General features: G+C 40.5%; 1 protein-coding gene across 2 annotated transcripts in view; it reads right to left on the bottom strand.

Moving 5' to 3' along the window:
• The window catches only part of SCNN1B (sodium channel epithelial 1 subunit beta), a 93,494-nt gene that overhangs the window by 15,931 nt on the left and 58,128 nt on the right, over positions 1-19,435 (bottom strand). For both annotated transcript variants that reach the window (XM_056806080.1, XM_001377767.5), the window contains exons 4-7: positions 18,323-18,513; positions 7,707-7,810; positions 4,404-4,567; positions 2,192-2,299 (exon numbers count right to left, since the gene is read on the bottom strand). In XM_056806080.1, coding sequence (XP_056662058.1) covers positions 2,192-2,299; positions 4,404-4,567; positions 7,707-7,810; positions 18,323-18,513 — 567 coding nt within the window. The remainder of the gene's footprint in view (positions 1-2,191; positions 2,300-4,403; positions 4,568-7,706; positions 7,811-18,322; positions 18,514-19,435) is intronic.

Here is a 19,435-nt window from a genome sequence, read left to right as displayed (position 1 = left end):
AGCAAAATAAATTCTCTCATTGGAATGGCCTCTTTTATTTGAACATCAGTGGATTTGTTGATATGAATATTGAACTATGGTCACTGATGTTTGAGGAATAGAAGAGAAGGAAATGGGTGCTGTAACATTTCAGACAAGGAAACACACCTATGTTCAAAAAAGGGAACAGGCCATACCAATAAAGGAATTTACTTTGCTTGACTTTGCATATTTATTGCAAGGATTCCCCCCCTCCCCCTTTTTTAATTGGTTCCAATGCAGAAGAGTGGCAAGGGCTAGGCAATGGGGAGTTAAGTGACTTGCCCAGGGTCACACAGCTGGGAAGTGTCTGAGGTGAGATTTGAACCTAGGACCTTCCATCTCTAGTTCTGGCTCTCAATTCACTGAGCCACTCAGCTGCCCCCTACTTCTCAATGAGGTTGGGAGGTATGAAGGAAAGAAATCAGGTTTTCATTCATTGAAAAAACTAAAGATGAAGTGAAGGCATGGCTGAGCACAACTCCCAGCCACAAAATTCCAAACTGAAAATGCGCCAGACTTTCATCTTGATGGGGAAAACCAGAAAAAAATCACAGTGAATCCTTTGTCCTGCCCATGACAGCACAGATATGCCAGAGAGGTCTGTGGTCACTGCAGATGGTATAGGATTGTTAGCATGCTGTGCAAAGAGTACTACAGTGTTTAGGGTTAGGTTGTTCCAAGAGTACATACCTAACCCATTGGCCTATTATGGTAGCAGGAATGCTCAAGACATAAACTTAGAAGAGAGTGACTCCAAAACATCTAAAAGCAAAGCCTCAGTGAAAAAAAGCCAGCTTGGGCAAAAACTCAACTAGAATTCCTACAAGAGATAAAGCAAGAATTGAAAAAAACATTTTGAATGAAATTAGAATGTTGGAGAAATAAACTAGAAGAGAAATGAGAGTTATGGAAGAATGAATTGAAAAGAGAATTAACAGCTTGGCACAAGAAGTACAAAACCTTGCCCAAGTAACAGACTCTTCAGAAATTAGAATGGACTAAATAAAAGCCAGTGACTCCAAGAGGCAACAAGAAATATTAAACAAAATCAAAAGATTGGTAGAAGAAAATATATTGCATAATAGAAACAACTGATTTGGAATATAGACCATGGAGGGAAAAAATTAAGAATCATTGAGCTATCTGAATGCCATAACCTCCCCCAAAAGAGCCTAGACGTTCTATTTCAAGAAATCTTAAAGAAAACTGCGTGAACCACTTAGAACCAGAGGAAATATAGACATTCTCTCAACTCGAAATCCAAAAATGAAAATTCCCAGAAATATTAGAGCCAATACCCAGAATTCCCAGATCAAGGAGAAAATACTATAGCAGTGAAAGAGAAATAATTTGAGTCCTGAGAAGCCAGATAAATCACACGTAATTTAGCAACTAACACTATAAAAAAGTAGAGAACTTTTCTTCTCTCTCTCTCTCTCTCTCTCTCTCTCTCTCTCTCTCTCTCTCTCTCTCTCTCTCTCCTCTGAATCCTTTTCATTATCGGGATCATAGAAAGAGTCTAATTAGATGAAGCCTGGGGAGGGTTCTGTTATGATTTTAAGAGAAGATTGGAAAGAGAGGGGAAGAGGAACACATTGGAGGGTGGGTGAAAGGGGAAGGGAATGAGATGTTAGGAATCATTATCTCACACAATAAGGGTACTCAAGTAGAAATCTATGCAAAGAAGGAAGAGGGGGTGGGAAGAACAACTAACATTTCATTCAACCTCACCCTTGTCTGAACTGATTAAAGAAAGGAAGGATACATACACATATGTACACAAATACTTATAGCTAAATTCTAAGGTTCTTTCCAAATCCAGTCTGATAGGAGTCTATTATGTCCCCTAAAAGCATCCTAGTCATGACTGAGGTCTTAAGGCAGATATTTGGAGAGACTAGCAGAAATTTGAAGCTTAGCAACATTTTAGCGCCAATGCCACCGTACTCTAACAGCCAATCAGTGCCCGCATTTCTTTCTTGCCCATTAATTGGTCTGTATAATCTATAGTTCTATTCTCAAATTGATATACTTATCAGTAAATGCTAGTTAATAATTAAATGTAATCAGTATTTCATTTTACCTTATCACAACTAACTGTTCTCTATGCAGTAATGATAGTATACCAAGTCCCAAAGCAACCAGACCTTTTATTATCTAAATTCCTTACCTGGATGGAGTAGGATGTGTTAAACTCACTGTAGAGATTGGGGATCTGGACATCGGATCCATTGATAGTGCAGTGGCTATAGGGCTCACCTATCCGCTCCAGTTTATCCTGAAACCCAAATGGGGCACATTCTTAGGCCAATGGAAGTTCCTTAAGGGCAGAGATTTTTGCTTTTGTCTTTGTATTTCCAGTACCTAACAAAATCCCTACACAACATGCATACAGTACACAGTAAGTGCTTAATAAATGAGTTGAATGAATGAATGAACAAAGGAACCAACAACTCGAAGGAATTCCTGGCTATTCAAATCACTTTAAGAACCTTCTGAACTAGGGGCAGCCAGGTGGCACAGTGGACAGGTCTGGAGTCAGGAGGACCTGGGTTCAAATATGACCTTAGACACTTCCTAGATGTGTGATGCTGGGCAAGTCACTTCACCCTGTTTGTCTAGCCCCTGCCCTTCTGTCTTAGAGTTGTTACTAAGAAAGAAAGGGTTAAAAAAAAACACCCTTCTAATCAGTCATTTACCCGCATATGCAAAAAAGGCAGACAGTTAAGAAAGCTAGGCCATTCCTTGCCTCAACCCCACCAACACTAGATGAACAAAGATTAAGCTTCCAGGCTCTGGGACTATTTGTTTGCTATTAACCCAGAGGCCACACAAGCAGAGTCACAGATTATCTGGGAGAGATTTTAGTTCAACACCCATTTTTTGGATGGGGAAGTTGACTACTCATAGAGGGCAATTGAGTTGCCCAAAGTCATAGAGCTAAGTTAATGACAGGTGCAGTGCTCGAGCTGTCTGTGTCATACACACATGCACAGGGGCTCTTACCTTTAAAGTAATTATAACTTTTAACAATTTTTCTGAAATTCTTAAATATGCTGGTTATATTTCAATAGAATTAGGGTTTTTTGGTATAAATGCATACATTTCATGCACTTAACATTATTCTAAGATGGGATCTATAGGCTTCACTGGTCTGCCAAAGAGGACCATGCCACAAATAGGTGGAAAATCCTGGTTCTAATTCATCTTTCACATATTGTCAAATTAATTTATTTTTCTAATATACTTCCACTAGGAATCTTCCATGGCTCCCCATTAAAGAGATATATTTTTTTAAACCCTTACCTTCCATCTTAGAATCAATACTGCATATTGGTTCCAAGGCAGAAGAGTGGCAAGGGCTAGGCAATGGGGGTTAAGTGACTTACCCAGGGTCACATAGCCAGGAAGTGTCTGAAGCCAAGATTTGAACCTAGGTCCTCCGGACTCTAGGTTTGGTGTTCTATCCACTGCACTATCTAGCTGTCCCAAGAGGTATTTAGTTTTTCTTTTATTTTTTAAAACCCTTACCGTCAGTTTTAGAATCAATACTACATATTGGTTCCAAGGCAGAAGAGTGGTAAGGGCTAGGCAATGGGGGTTTAGTGATTTTCCCAGGGTCACACAGCTGAGAAGTGTCTGAGGCTAGATTTGAACTCAAGATCTCCTCTCTCCAGGCCTGGCTCTCAATCCCCTGAGCTCCCCCACCTGCAGATATTTATTGAACAAAGACTCAGTCAACAATCATCTATTAAGCACTTACTACATGCAGGCACTGTGCTAGGTTCTGAGGGTACCAAGAAAGGCCACTAGGTCCCTGCCCTCTCATCCCCTCTCCCCTCTCCCCCAGAAGAGCAGCCTTGGGTGAAAGAAGGGGAACAAGGTTCATCATACACTTTAGAGCAAGGGAAGGAGGCCTCTGGGAGCCTTCGCCATTTGGAAAGCCAAGCTAGCCTAAACCAGAAGGGACTTGTGTGAGGCACAAGGATTGCACTAAATTGATGCCTCTTCCTATGGCTGTTTTGCTCTGTTTGTGGGTAAGGGGAGCCATCACTGCCCCTGCAGGCAGACAGAAGTGTGAGTCAGGGCTGCAGGCACGCTGCAGGGAGGCCCCCTCCCAGGAGAGAGCAGAGTACTGGAGCTCTGGAGGAAGGAGAACAAGGATAGATTTGGAGAAGACCTGTGTACCGATTGCCCTTCTGCAAACAGCCCTGACCAGGATCAGGCAGCCTTTCACACACTCTCTTCCTTCAAACGCCTCCCACTTTCTAGCAGGAGCCTGGCTCATCTGTGTCAGTTCTGGCTGGCATGGCCTTGGCCGTGTGCCCGAGTTCAGTGCCTCTTTCAGAGGATAAGGGGGTCAAGGGTTCCTCTGCACATACCACCAGCACCCCGATGGAGGTCTCTGTCCCAGGCATGGCATAGATACCCCCATCTTTGAGAAAAGGGTAGGCCTTCTGCTCATGGAGCATCAGTCTGACGCCAGCCGTAGAGGTGAGGTAGTGGACGTAATCCTGCTGGTCAATGTCCAAGATTAATTTCAGGCCTGCACAGGAAAATTAAAAAGCGTGAGGATCCAGTTGCAAGGCTGGTCCAGGGTAAAAGCCTCTGAAGCAGAGGCAGCTCACAATTAGACCCGTGGACATGAGGAAACGCCTGTCCCCTGTCCTTCCTCACTCCTTTCCTTTACCCACTGTGCAAAGTGAGACCCATTTCCTGTTTTGGCAGACCAGGAAGGTCCAGCCAAGGAGTCTTGACCAGCTAGGAACCCTTAGATAAAATCCAGATTTAACCCATATAAGTTAGCGGACCATGATTCTCTTTACAAAAGGAATTACCGAATTAGAGAATTTTAGAGATGGAAAAAAAATATTAATCATCACATTCAACATTCTCATTTTAAAGTGATGGAAACTAAGGGCTAGGTGGGTGAATGGACTTGAAATGTCCTAATGGCACAGCAGGAACCCAAAGTCAGATCCAGTAACCTGTTAGTCACATTGCAAAGTTGCTATAATTAATAAATGTCCTTGAGTTTTATACAATTTAAAAATAATTTTTACATTAAAATTTTTTAAAATTTAAATTATATTTTAATTTTAAATAATGTTTTAAATAATTGATGTCACAAGGCTGATTAATACAGAAATATTTTTGGAATGAAGGATTATTTCAAGTGAAACCTGGGTCCTGGGTCCCTGCTCCACCAACACTACTCTGTTTCAGATGTGGTTCCTGAGAAAATGACTAAATATGGTACTATCTACTTATTCTACCTTGACAATCCCTACTGCCTGGCTTCCTGGCTTCCCAAGGCCTGACTAGGTAGAAGGCAGGATTTTTCCTTAATTTTTCATACTACTTTGAAAGAAAGGAAAGAAAAGAGGGAAGGAAAGGAAGGAAGGAAGGAAGGAGGGAAGGAGGAAAGGAAGGAATGAATGGAAGGAAGGAGGGAAGGAGGAAAGGAAGGAATGAACAGATGGAAGGAGGGAAGGAAGGAGAGAAGGAGGGAAGGAAGGAATGAATGAACAGAAGAGAGGAGGGAAGGAGGAAAGGAAGGAACGAACAGAAGGAAGGAGGGAAGGAGGGAAGGAAGGAAGGGAAGGAAGAAAGAAAAGGAAAGAAAAAGAAAGAGAAAGGATGCTATGTTGGCATCCTTTCAAAGATGGATGAATCCCTGGCCTTGGAATAATAGTAATAGATACCAATTATGTAGTACTTCTAAGGTTCACAAGGAACTTTATGTATTTTTTCTCATTTGTCTCTCACAAAACCTCTGAGTCAGCTGCTATCATTAGCCTTATTTTACAGATCAGTAAAATGAGGTTTTAAGAGTTAAACTTGTTGTCCAAAGGTCACATAGCCAGTAAACATCTGAGGGACTATTTGAACTCAGCTCTTCCTGACTCAGAGTTTACTAATGTAACACAATGCTGTAATGCTTTTTTCCTCCCCTTCTTGGAAAAGGAGGAAAGGTAGTGGGGCTGGGGAAGAATGAGACATAGGTTTTTGGACATAGCTAATATTGGAATTTGTTTCTTTTGGATAAGCATTTTTATTGTATTTTATTATATATTTATAACAAATCACATGTATTCTATTATTGTTATGTTACATAGTATATTATGTTATATATATATAAACATATAATTGATAAAAATGGTAACTCAAAAACCTATTATTTTATTAATAAGGAAATAATAGGAAATAAATGTTAAAAAGGTAAGAAAACATATTTACTCTGTCTTCTTTTGATTCTAATTTTGCACTTTAAAATATCTATTTTCTTTGCTATTATTTTATATTACTGTAGTCAATGTACTTGCAAAGCACCGCCCTCCAGCAAAAAAAAAAAGCCCTTACTTTCTGTGTTAGAGTCGATACTTAATATTGTTTCCAAGGCAGAGGAACAGTAAGGGCCAGGCAATGGGCAGTTAAATGACTTGCCCAGGGTCGCAACTAGGAAGTGTCTGAGGCCAGATTTGATCCCAGGACCTCCTGACTCCAGGTCTGGCATTCTACCCACTGTGTGCCACCTAGCTGCCCCTTAAATGATGATTAAAAGATTTTTTTTGTAAAATCCTTACCTTCTGGCTTAGACTCAACATTATGTATTTGTTTCAAGGCAGAAGAGCTATAAAAGTTAGGCAATGGGGGTTAAGTGACTCGTCCAGGGTTACATACTTGGGAAGTACCTCAGGTCACATTTGAACCCAGGACCTCCCATTTCTAGTTCTGGCTCTTAATCCACTGAGCCACCTGGCTTCCCCCTTACATGATTTTTAAAGGAACTTTTACAGTAAGAAAAATCAGATAAAAAAAAGAGATTGTGATTCTTTGCTTCCTATTTTCCTAAGTCTTAGATGGGAATTTGAGATTTCTACCCCATATGATAGAAGTAAAATCAATTCAACATTTATTAAAAACCAACAGGGATAATAGCTAGGTGAGTAAGTGGATTGAGAGCCAGGTCCAGAGATGGAAGATATGGCTTCAGACACTTCATAGTCCTGTGACCTTGGGCAAGATATTTAAATGCCCATTGCCTGGTCTTTACTGCTCTTCTGCCATGGAACCAATTCCTAGTATCAATTCTAAGACAGAAGGTAAGGGTTTAAAAAACAAAAAATAACCTACTCCAGGGGCAGGTAGATAACTCAGTGGCTAGAGAGTCTGGTCTTGAGACAGAAGGTCCTGGGTAAAAATCTGACCTCAGACACTTCCTAGCTGGGTGACCCTGGGCAAGTCACTTAACCCCAATTGCCTAACCCTTACTGGAACCACTATTTAGTATTGATCCTAAGATAGAAGATAAGGGTTTAAAAAGAAAAAAAAAAGAAGCATATTACATTATTCTGGGAGGTCAGGAGATCTAACATCTACACAAGTAAAAATGAAGAATATACAATCAAATTGATATGGAGGAATTTCAGGACTGGGGGAGTGCCAACAACCACCAGAAGCTGTAAAAAACATTCGAGAAGACTTCCACTTTTGTGGGTCCCCTCTCTGGGGCAGGGGAATCTTTTTTGTCTTTTCTTTTGATCTCTATCACCTGAATGATACAATGGCCAGTATAATGTAGGCACTCAAGGAATGCTTGCTGGATTACACCAGAGCTGAAAAGCCAAAGTTCTGATGGGTGATTATCCCTTGGACAGCCCTTGCCTATTTCTACAACTTACCGAACTCGGTTCCAGGGTTGGAGGAAGGCAGGGCTTTTTCCCTCATGCCCCAGTTGAAGACATAGCAGTTTCCATAGTCAGGGTGAAATACTGCAGTGAAGTTCCTAAAAAAAAGGGCTCATTAGTGATAGGACTACTCCATAGAGATTTAAATGCCCAGGCTTGGTCTTGGTATCAGCCCCAGCCTCAGTGCTGCTGTTCTACCAAGTCTGTTGACTCCTCAATCCTAGACCACCCCATTTGACTTGATCAGAATGGGGCAGAGAAGAACCCAGAACTGCTTCTCTTCATTGCCAGATCTAAAGTCGGAGGACGGGGGATGGATTTGCGAACCTTCCTGTATTCATTTCTGTACTAACTCAGATTTCTTGTAAATTGTCAGAAGAGATTCTACAACTTTCCTATCTCGCCGGTCTCTTTTAAAGAAATTTAAATGCTTTTTTAAAACCCTTACTTTTTGTTTTGGAATTGCTACCATCTGTTCCAAGTTGGAAGAATAGCAAGAGCTAGGCAACTGGGGTTTAGGGACTTGCCCAGGGTCACCCAGCTAGGATGTGTCTGAGATCAAATTTGAACCCAGGACCTCTGCCTTCAGTCTGGGTGCTCTATCCACTGAGCCACCTAGCTGCCCTAGGTTTGTTTTTCAATGACTTTTGCATGCCTTCTCTTTTTACATCACGGTCATTTTGGGGTTTTAGTCTTTCCACCTTAGCTCTAACTCAGGCAAGGAATTGTTTGAACCCTTTCCTTGCAACAACAAATAATGGTTATGATAAAACATGGACAGGTGACTACATCAGACAATGCATGCCACGTTCTGTCTGTGTCAGAAGGAGTGAGGGGAACCAAGAGGTTAAATCCCCCCGAATTCTCCCTCCTCTATCCTGGAGGTTCCAAAAGAGGACACAGGTGCAGAGAAGAGCGACGTAACCTTGAGAAAGATATGGAAAGCAGAAAGAATTCTCCTCCCTGGCTCCAGAGGCCAGGCTCTAGTCCAAATGATTTTTGTTGACCATTTGCTTTCCTTAATGAGCTACCTTGTTAGAGAGCAGATAAATATGTGTATTGCTTCTGGCTGAGGGGCTAGAACAGCAGAAGCCTGAGAGAGCAAGTAGAAGCCTGTTGAAGGAAAGCATGATCGAATAAAGACTGTGAGAAGCCTGCTGCTGACAGGTGTCATTCCCTTTTAATCCTTTCTTGTTACACTGCCCCCATCATTGAACAGGACCCCAGTCAAACCCGCTATAAGGGAGGACATTGATTACCCGTTTTTCAAGAATGAGATTATTTCTATCTCTTTTGGTAATAATCGTAGAACTAGAAGGAAACTATCTCCTCTTTTGACAGATGAGGGGCAGTAAATCATTCAAGGTCACATAGCTATCAAATGGCAGAGCCAGAATTGGAACCCAGGTCTCCTCAGTCTAAGTCCAGTCCTTTTTGTCACTGTACCCCATGGAATTTCAGGGCCTTCCAACTTGTATAGCCAAGCAGATGTTCCCAATATCTAACAGAATCCTACCCAGCGATAGTTTAAGCTCAGTCCTCTTGTCCTGTATTTAGCAGAGAGGAAAAACATGGCTTAGAAAAGCATCCAGTGTAGAGCAGGGAGCTTTTGGTATGACCACTGTATACCAAACACATTCCTTGAGTCTTAATCATTATACTCATTTCTTTCTTTTTTTTTTTTTAAATCCTTTCTTTCCATCCTGGTAACAACACTAAGACAGAAATACAAGGGCTAGGCAAACAAGATTAAGTGACTTAGTTGAGGCTAGATTTGAACCCAGTGCTGCCCGATTTCAGGCCTGGCACTCTATCCACTGTGCTATCTAACTGACCCATTTTAATGATTTCTAAAAATAATTGGCTCTTCATTTATCACCTGACCACTTTGAGAGTAAGATAGATGGTGTCAATTTTGGCCCTTGACTCATTTTTCTGGAAGGTGGCAATCCTGTGTGAATGTGGTCTTGGCAAAAATGGAAATGTCACTAATATTGTTTGCCAAAGTGAAATGACAGATTCAAGAAAAGGGGGCTGGAAAAAGAGACTTTGGGAACCCAGGCAAATAGAGGAAACTGAAATACAATATCAGCCTTGGTCAAACAAATCTTCCTCTCTTCCTCCTGGCTATATTTGTCCCAGCACTGGGGCCATGTGAATGAGGATAAAGGTTCTCATGAGCTCCAGGGGACAGGAAAGAGGTATTTACTGGGCTAGTCAAGTGGGTCCTGGAAAGAGGGCAGGGTGATACTGTCAGGGGTTTCTCACTGGGTCATCAGGTTGGGGTAGACAATCTCCACTCTCAATTTGGGTCTTGGCTTGACCTCCAATCTGCAAACCCCCAACCAGCAAACCAAGTGTGCTATTGACCCAGCATCCCAAGGCAGAGAGGAAGTACTGGAGGACTGAGGTTGGCAAAATGAACCAAAGCCAGGTTCTTCCTTGATGGAGAAGACACACCTCCTGGGTGTTCTCCTTGCCTAAGGACACGCTGTTCCCAATGCTGTACGGAATCCCAGAAGACATAATAATGTGGAGAGAGAGGCTGGGTGGGTCCATATTACCACTCCAGTTTGAGTCAGTAATCTCTGCTTTGCTCCCCACTTTGGGCAAATACAAACTATTTGTTCATTGATAAAGCAGTTTATTGAGAGCAAAGGCAGCTTTAGGGACTCCTATGGAACAACTCAAGGTGCCAAAGCCATGAAGGGAGGATACAATAAGATGAGGCAGGAAAAAAAAACTCTCTAGGATGTGTCTTCTGGCTGTTAGATCTGGTGGATACTTGGGCTCATAACTACAGAGCTGGAAAGAGACCTCAGAAGCCAACTAGTCCAACCCACTCAATTTACAAATGGGGAAACTGAGGGCCAGAGAAGTTCAGTGATGTAGCTAAGGTTCCCCAATTGATAAGCATGAATATGAACCCAGATCCTCTGATTGGAGAGGCAGTGAATGTGGTATAGTGAAGAGGTTCAAATTTCATCTCAAATTCTTCTTAGCCATGTGACCCTGAGAAAGTAATTTAACTTGTCTGCACCTTAAAATTGGTCAAATGAGGGGGTCAGACTTTCTATCCACTAATATCCTTTCTGGTAGTAAAGCTATGATGCCAGTTTTCATCCCTTTGGAAGGGCCCTAAACAGCCTGCAGCTAAGAAAGCTTGAGAAAAAATTGTAAAACATCTAAGAAAATTAAAGGTGAGTTTCCCCCAAAAGTTAGGGGTGTGGATTCTCCATGGACTTCAGTTATAACATTTATTTCTATTTATAAAATTTATAAGGTATAATATTTATAATATTTGTTTTAAAATGTACATTTATGTTATATATCACATAACTTATATTTATAAAATTATAATAAGGTACAATAGTTATGTAAACAATTGTAATGATAACTAACACTGACTTATAAAATCCATTAAGATCTGCAAAACACTAGATACTGGGTATTCCAAAAGCCTTAGAATAGTTTTAAGCTATCAAAGCTTTGGTATCCCCAAAGTCTTAGTGCAGTTTTTAGCTTTTTAAGCTTTGTACATTGTCTCCTTTGATCCTCACACCAGTCCAGGTGCTATTAATGATCTCCATTTTCCCAATTAAGTGATTTATCCAGAGTCTCACAGCTAGTAAGTGTCCCAGGAAGGATTTGAATACAGGTCTTCTATTTATATATACTTTTAGTGTCAGTGAAACCCTTGACATACATTATCCCATTTCATCCTGTGAAATGGGTATTAGTTATTATTATTCCCATTTTGCAGATGAGGTAACTGAAGTGAGAAAGGCTAAGTGATAGGTCTTCCTATCTCCAGATCCACATATCTATCCACTGTACTACACTTTCACTTATCTAAAGATGAGGGCACTGTCAGTTCATGGGCACTCCCCTTCCTTCAACACACCTTTTTTTCCAGTCTAGCCACAGGCAGAGAGCTGCCTCAAAAGACCTCAGAGGAGATCTACTTCCTTTTCCTGAATGGCCACAGCAGGCAACAGGTTGGGATGGGCTACCTTCAGCCTCTGAACTAAGGCTGTCTCTGGCTCAGGAGACTAGACCTTCTCCCGGTGCTATAAATGTTCAGCATTGCCTGGCTGGTCTGCAATCACATACATAGGCTCCTTTTCTGGGCAGTTCTGTGCAGTCAGTCTCTGAAGATTCCCAAGCCAAATACTAGGAATGGTGCCCTAGCTGATGCTCAATCACTTGTTTTCTAAATGATGCAAAACAATCACTTTCGATGCAATTGCAAATGGTTCCTAAATCGACATGAGGATTCCCTTTGGAGGCTACCACTGATCAGGGCTTCAGTCCTGTCCTCTCTCTCCCCCTCTGTATTTCTCCAGAGTTGGGCTGGGCCTGAGTCATCCTAGGATTCAAATTATGAACACAGCAGTAGGAACCAGAATGTCTTTTATTACATCCAGATGTGGTCACATGCAGATGTTAATATAAAGGGGATTAGATAAGTACCCACCTCCTAGTATCTTTCTCTCTTTCTCTCTTTTTTAAAAGCCCTTTCCCTTTTTCTTAGAATCAATACTAAGTAGCCATTCCAAGGCAGAAGAGTAGTAAGGGCTAGGCAATGGGGGTTAAGTGACTTACCCAGGGTCACATAGTCAGGAAGTGTCTGAGGCCACACTTGAACCTAGGACTTTCCATCTCCAGGTTGGGCTCTCTATCCATTGCCTCCCAAGAATTTCTAATACAATGGAGAAGTTATAACTTGAAATACTTAGTCCTGCTTTTGAAAAATGTGATGAAGTCTTTCATTAAAAACAAAACAAAACAAAAACAAAACCCTCTGTCTTAGTATCAATTCTAAGATGGAAGAGCAACAAGGACTAAGCAAATGGGTTTAGTGACTTTCTCAGAATCACACAGCTGGTACAAAAAAATCAAGCCATTTCCCCAATCCATAAATGGGCAAGGGACATGAATAAATAGTTTTCAAGTAAAGAAATCAAAACTATTAATAAACACATGAAAAAGTATTCTAAATCCCTCCTGATTAGAGAAATGCAAATTAAAACAACATTGAAGTATGTAAGGGGGTATCTTTGGAGGTGGGATTGGATGGGATTAGATGTGCACTTTGGGCCACTGTGGATGGAAGGGCCAAATAGTCAGCCTGGACCAGACAGAGCCTGATCTGGGATCAGTACACAGATAACAAAACACAATAACTGGGAGCGTATTTTATTTCAAAAAGGGAAAGGGTAAGAGGGTAATGGGAAATCCCTAACACTGAGATTGATTACTAACTAAAGTAACCCAAAATCTAAAGCCTTCCCATGAAGGATCTTCTTAGAGTTTATTTTTTTCTACACTATCTCCCTGATATGCTAAGCTGTAAAACTCAGTCCCTGTCTAACCATCCTGCCTTAAATCCTCTCTTAGTGTTATTAGAGATACTGGTCAATAACAGATCAGGCAGGGATCCAGAGGAATATCCTAGGTCCAGATGGACTTAGATCTCAGTTTACAGACAGCTGGATGTTGACACAGGACAGAAACAGCTTCTTCAGATCTCCTTCAGGAAATACAACACAAGATGCAGCAATATGGGATAGAGTTCAACTCTCAGGACTTGCCATCTACACCCTCCAGGATCAAACCCAGAAAGAGACATACAGCCCAACTGTCTCTGAGTTTTGTAGCTTAACCCCCTTTCAAGATTCCAGAATCTTTTCCTGTTGGTCTCATGCCACTGTGTTCTGCACCCCTAAACTTATCTCTTCCTTATAACAAGTACCACCTCACATTTAGCAGATTGGCAGCAAAGGAAAGTGATCAATGTTGGAGGGTGTTTGGCAAAATTGGGACCCTAATACACTGCTGGTGGAGTTGTGAATTGGTCCAATCATTCTGGAGGGCAATTTGGAACTATGCCCAAAGGACTTTAAAAAGACTGCCTACCCTCTGATCCAGCCATAGCACTGCTGGTTTTATACCCCAAAGAGATCATAGGGAAAAAGACTTATACAAGAATATTCATAGCTGCGCTCTTTGTGGTGCAAAAAATTGGAAAATGAGGGAATGCCCTTCGATTGGGGAATGGTTGAACAAATCATGGTATCGAATACTATTGTGCTGAAAGGAATGATGAGCTGGAGGATTTCTATGTGAACTGAAACAACCTCCAGGAATTGATACAGAGCAAAAGAAGCAGAACCAGTAGAATGCTCTACACAGAGACTGAAACATTGTGGCACAATTGAATGTAATAGACTTTTCTACTAGCAGCAACGCAATGATCCAGGACAATCCAGAGGAACTAATGAGAAAGAACCTATCCACATCCAGAGAAAGAATGTGGGAGTAGAAACACAGAAGAAAAACATAATATTGATCACGTGGTTTGACGGGAATGTGATTGGGGTTTTGATATTAAAAGATCACTCTATTGGAAATATGAGTAACATGGAAATAGGTTTTGCACAACGATTCATGTATAATCTAGTGGAATTGCTTGTGAGTTCCAGGAGGGTGGGAAAAATCATGAATCATATAACCATGGAAAAATATTCTAAATAAATTAAAAAAAAAGAATCATACATTTGGGAAGTGTCTGATGCCAGAATTGAGCCTAGGTTCTCCCAACTCCAGCCTTGGCACTTTATCCACTGAGCTACTTAATGTCCCCAATGTCTTTCATTTTTGCATCTCTTTCATTCCCAAATAAGTCCTTCTTTTATGACCTAGGGGGCTAGTCCTTGCAACAAAGAAGAAAAAAAGAAAGCTGTACAGTAAAAACCAATACGTCAGTCAAATCCGATAGTTCAGAGATGGTCTAGAAATAGGCAAAGCATTTTTTCATCTAATTTTTCAGAAATAACTCAGTTGTTACAGTTTTGTCTTATGAAATGTGCATTTCCACATGGCACCACTTTCCCCACTCCATCTCAATGCTAACTAAGCATAGCCCAATCCATGCTTATTCAAAATTGCTAAAATCTATACAGTATTTTAGGAATTGCAAAATTCTTCATATATATTATGTCATTTGATTTTCAAAACAACTCTGTAGGGCTGAGATAATGGATAGGATAAGCTACTAATCCTAACATGGGGATAATGTGGCACCATCAGAGGCTCTGAAAATATATAGGAGAAATTAAAGACAGTCTCTGCCTTCAAGGGTCTTACATTCAACTGGGGGGTGAAACAGAAACATATAAATCAATATGAGACAAACTGAAGAAAGAGAGAAGAAACATTTTTTTTAAAATTTATTCTTTATTAAAACCCTTACCTTCCATCTTGGAATCAATACTGAGTATTGGTTCCAAGGCAGAAGAGTGATAAGGGCTAGGTAATGGGGGTTAAGTGACTTGCCCAGGGTCATATAGCTGGGAAGTGTCTGAGGCCAAATTTGAACGTAGCACCTCCCATCTCTAGACCTGGCTCTCAATCCACTGACCTACCCAGCTGCCCTGAGAAACCTATTTCTAAGACAAAGAGAAAGCAAAAAAGAGATCAGAAAGAGGGACTATCAACACAATTTGCATATGCTGCTTGTTTTTCAGTTGACATGGGGAAGGTGATATATACTTCCTGGAGTATTCATGAAAGACCTACTAATGGCAAGTGTTTTTGTCTATTATTTTGATCTTTGGTACATCTAGGAATAATAGGAGCATTTGGAGGAGGAGTAATTTCATTTAGAGGGCATTAAGATTCCTTTGGAGAAGCATTTTGGCTCAGTGGAAAGAATACTGGGCTTGTAGTCAGAAGAATATTTGGGTTTAAGTTCTACCTTATTACCTACTTATACCTATTAGCTAGATGACCATGGATAAGTCACTTAATCTCTTTGAACCTCAGTTTCTTCAAATGGGGATAATAATACTTGTAGTACTTACAGTTCGGGACCAAATTAGAAAAATATGTACAAAGTGCTTTGTAAGCCTTAACAGAGAAGGCTCTTGATGTTTCATCACCTATTTCCTCATCCACAGGGAATTGTGGAGAACTCCCTCCATCAAAAGATCTCACAACCCATCTATGACTTAATAGAGAAGTCCAAGAGTGTTTCCTGAGGTTGATTGGTTAGAGTACAGAGAATTCTGTACTTCTAAGTAGCAGAAGAAGAATTTGAACAGGTCTTCATAACCCTATGAAAATTCACCAATCACAGCCTTGTTAAGTTTAAGTAGTCAATTAACAATCATTAATTGCCACTGTGGTGAGGTGCATGTCCTCAATAGTATTAGGGGGAAGGGAGGAATTAAAGTCAGCTCTTACTGTCCCTCCCTAGACAAGCATCTAGTCAACCACAAACTGGACAGTTTTCTCGATAAGTTGTATGAAGACCTACTGCACGGAAAACGATCCCTGCCCTCAAGCTTACAATCTAATAGGAGAAGATAACAAACAAACAAGTATATCCAAACAAGCTACATACAGGATAAATCCAGCTCCATAGCTTGCTAACTTATATAGAAGAGAAAAAAACAAGGCCAAAGGGTAGACTTCCCTTAGATAACTTCCCCAGAGATAACAGGACAAGGAGTACTTCTAATTTGTCCCCATCATGGAAACAGTAGGGGAGGGGACGAGATGAGATTTGTGAACTGCCATTTCAAACAATAGAGAAAACTGAAGAGAAGCAGCAGATTTGAGGAGACTTGGTGAGTGACTGGTAGTTAGAAAAGGCAGAGATAGAGGAAAAAATCTGTATTAATTCTCTCTCGTAAAACTATAGATGGAGAGCTCTTTCTCTGTCCCAGGAGATGTTTCCTTCTCTCTTAGCTGGTTTTGGAGGAGGCTCTCTCTTTTTTACATTTATAGCTAGAGGAGACCTCAGAGATCATCTTACACAATGACCTCATTTTATAGTTGTGGAAACTGAGTTTCAGAGAAGTTAAATGTTCACAAGATCACACACAAAGTAAAGAGCACACCTGAGAGTTGAACCCAGGACTCCTTACTCTAAATTCACTGTACTATGTCGACCTCCTCTTGGAACTTTCTCTCCGTCTGAGCCTTAACCAAATCCACTTAGTGGGGTTATGACTTTACACATCTTTCCCCCTTGTGGTTTACCATGGTTAGATACTTGATCATCTTCTCTACCTAAATAAGAATTTCAATAGATATGAGCAAAATTATTCTAGGGGAATACTGAGAAAGGTAGTTTTACTGGGATTTTTGGTCTTTATGTAGTTTGCTTTCATTTCTCCAATTTTCTGTTTTGAAGTGCATATAACTTCTGTGGCAAAAACATGAAGAAAAAAATATTTTAAGCATCTGAGCTCCATCTATCTTCCTTCTCTGCTGTACTATGCTTTACTATTAAAAAAACAACAACAGTACAGCACAACCCTTCTGTATTGGTTCCAAGGTAGAAAAGTGGTAAAGGCTAGGCAACTAGGATTAAGTGATTTGCCCAGGGCCATACAACTAGGAAGTGTCTGAGGCCAGATCTGAAGTCAGGACCTGGCTTTCTATCCATTACTTTTACTGTTAAGTGTTATTAAAGCTAAGGGACTGTCTAGTAGGGCTAATTTTCATTTTCCTAGATCTAGAGTTGGAAAAGACCTCACCAATCATCTAGTTCAACTCCCATGTTCTATAGTTGCAGAAACTGAGGATGAGAGGTTAAATGACTTACTCAGGATCACATAAATTTTAAGGAAAAGAGGTAGGATTTGAATCCAGGACCTCTGACTCTATAATCAGTGCTCTTTCCATTGTTCCCTGAAGAATAAAGATTCACCTTTTTTGGCCTTTGACCTAAAGGAAGTGTTTGAGGCCCGATTTGAACCCAGGACCTTTCAAGTCTTTAGAATAGCCCAGTTCTCATAGCCATACACTGTTATTGGAATATTGGAATATCCATAGCTCTGACTGTATGGACAATTATTGGCAAGGGGATGTCTCTGCTTCTTAGTGTGCTGTTTGGATTTGCCATAGTTTTCCTTCCAAGGAGCATGGTTACAGTTGTCTGCAGAGATATTTGGGCCCAAGAATATAAAATGTCACAGGTGATCTTTGCCTGCTCATATTTTCTTTATACACTTTGTCTAGCTCTTTCTTTTGCCTCTCATATCCTGCTTTATATTTGGGCACATGCATTTCTTTCAGTGGAATATAATGGGGACAGTGCCATTTTTCAACTTCATATTACCAATGCCCTGCACGTTGTAAGCACTTGTGTAGCAGAACGAGTACAATTAGGATTGAAGGCAAGAAACACCTTGTTCTCTTGCTTCAAATCCTGGCTCTGACACTTATTGTAGTATGACCATGGGCAAGTCACTTAACTTGTTTGGGTCTCAGTTCCCTTAATTGTAAAATAGGTATAATAATGTTTATATGATACACTTTATAGGAATGTAAAGAAAATGCACAGCAAATCTTGAATTATTTCAAGCTATTTTTTGTTGTTGTTGAGCTATTATTATTTGTTGAGTGATTAAGTTAATGGCTGTTATAGAGGAGATTTGTACTATGTATTAGACTTGGCCTAGATGAATTCTGGAGTTCACTTCTATTTGAGAAACCTATGAGTCAATGAATATTATGACGTGGTAGAAATATTGGGGGAGGGAAAGATGAAGAGGAGGAGGAGTAGTAAACAACTAGGGAAAAAGATATGTCCATACCTGTGATTGCAGGGTTCTGCCCCAAATAGGCAGGCTAGGATCATCTGATCTGCTGGATAGCCCATCTGGATCCTCTCCTCCAGGGGCACCTGAGAGAGGATGCTGGTGGACTGTAGGATATACCATTCCTTCATTGCCTGGGTAGCACTGGTGAAATTCCAATAGGTGCACACAGTGCCATTTTGGCCACACTGTGGATGAGAGAAAAAGAGATTAAAAAAGGGGGAAAGGACTGACTTGTATGAAAATATTTATAGTAGCCCTTTTCATGGTGGCAAAGAATTGGAAATGGTGGGGATGTCTAAATAAATTGTGGTATATGATGGTGATGGAATATTACTGTGCTGTAAGAAATGATGGAAAGGCCTACATGAACTAATGCAGAGTGAAATAAGCAGAACCAGGAAAGTACTGTACACAGTAACAGAAATATTGTGGAATGATCGATGTGAAAAGATTTGGCTACTCTCACTAATACAGTGATCCACAATGACACACGTAAAACTCAGTGGAAGTGCACATTGGCTTTGGGAGGGCGGTTGGAGGAGGGAAGGGAAAGAACATGAATTTTGTAACTGGAAATTTCTCTTTAATTAATCAATTAAATTAAGAAAAAATACAGTGATCCAGGACAATTCTGAGGGACTTATGACAAAGAATGCTATCCATCTCCAGGGAAAAAACTGTTGGAGTTGGAGTGCAGATCAAAGCATACAATTTTCCACATTAGTTTATTTGGGTTTTTATTTTGGGTTTGGTCTTATATGAGTATTCTCTTACAACAATGAATCATATAGAAATATGTTCTGCATGATAATACACACACACACACACACACACACACACACACACACACACACACACACACACACATATAAAACCCAGATCAAATTGCTTACCATCTCTGGGAAGAGGAAAAGAATGAAGGGAGGGAGATATTTTGGATTTTATAACTTCAAAAACTTACATGGAAAATTGTTATTCCCTGTGAATTGGTGAAATAAAATATTAATTGAAATAAAATCTTAAAAAAGAAATGGATGGGGAAAAACCTAGTGTGAAGTTGTGTTGGAAACAGGTTCTTTGTATACTGTCACCCTCCACATGGAGGTC

Source organism: Monodelphis domestica, chromosome 7 (assembly GCF_027887165.1).
Source record: "Monodelphis domestica isolate mMonDom1 chromosome 7, mMonDom1.pri, whole genome shotgun sequence".
Taxonomy (NCBI): Eukaryota; Metazoa; Chordata; class Mammalia; order Didelphimorphia; family Didelphidae; genus Monodelphis; species Monodelphis domestica.
The sequence above is the reverse complement of the archived record's forward strand: the minus strand, read 5'-3'. Positions and strand labels throughout refer to the sequence as shown.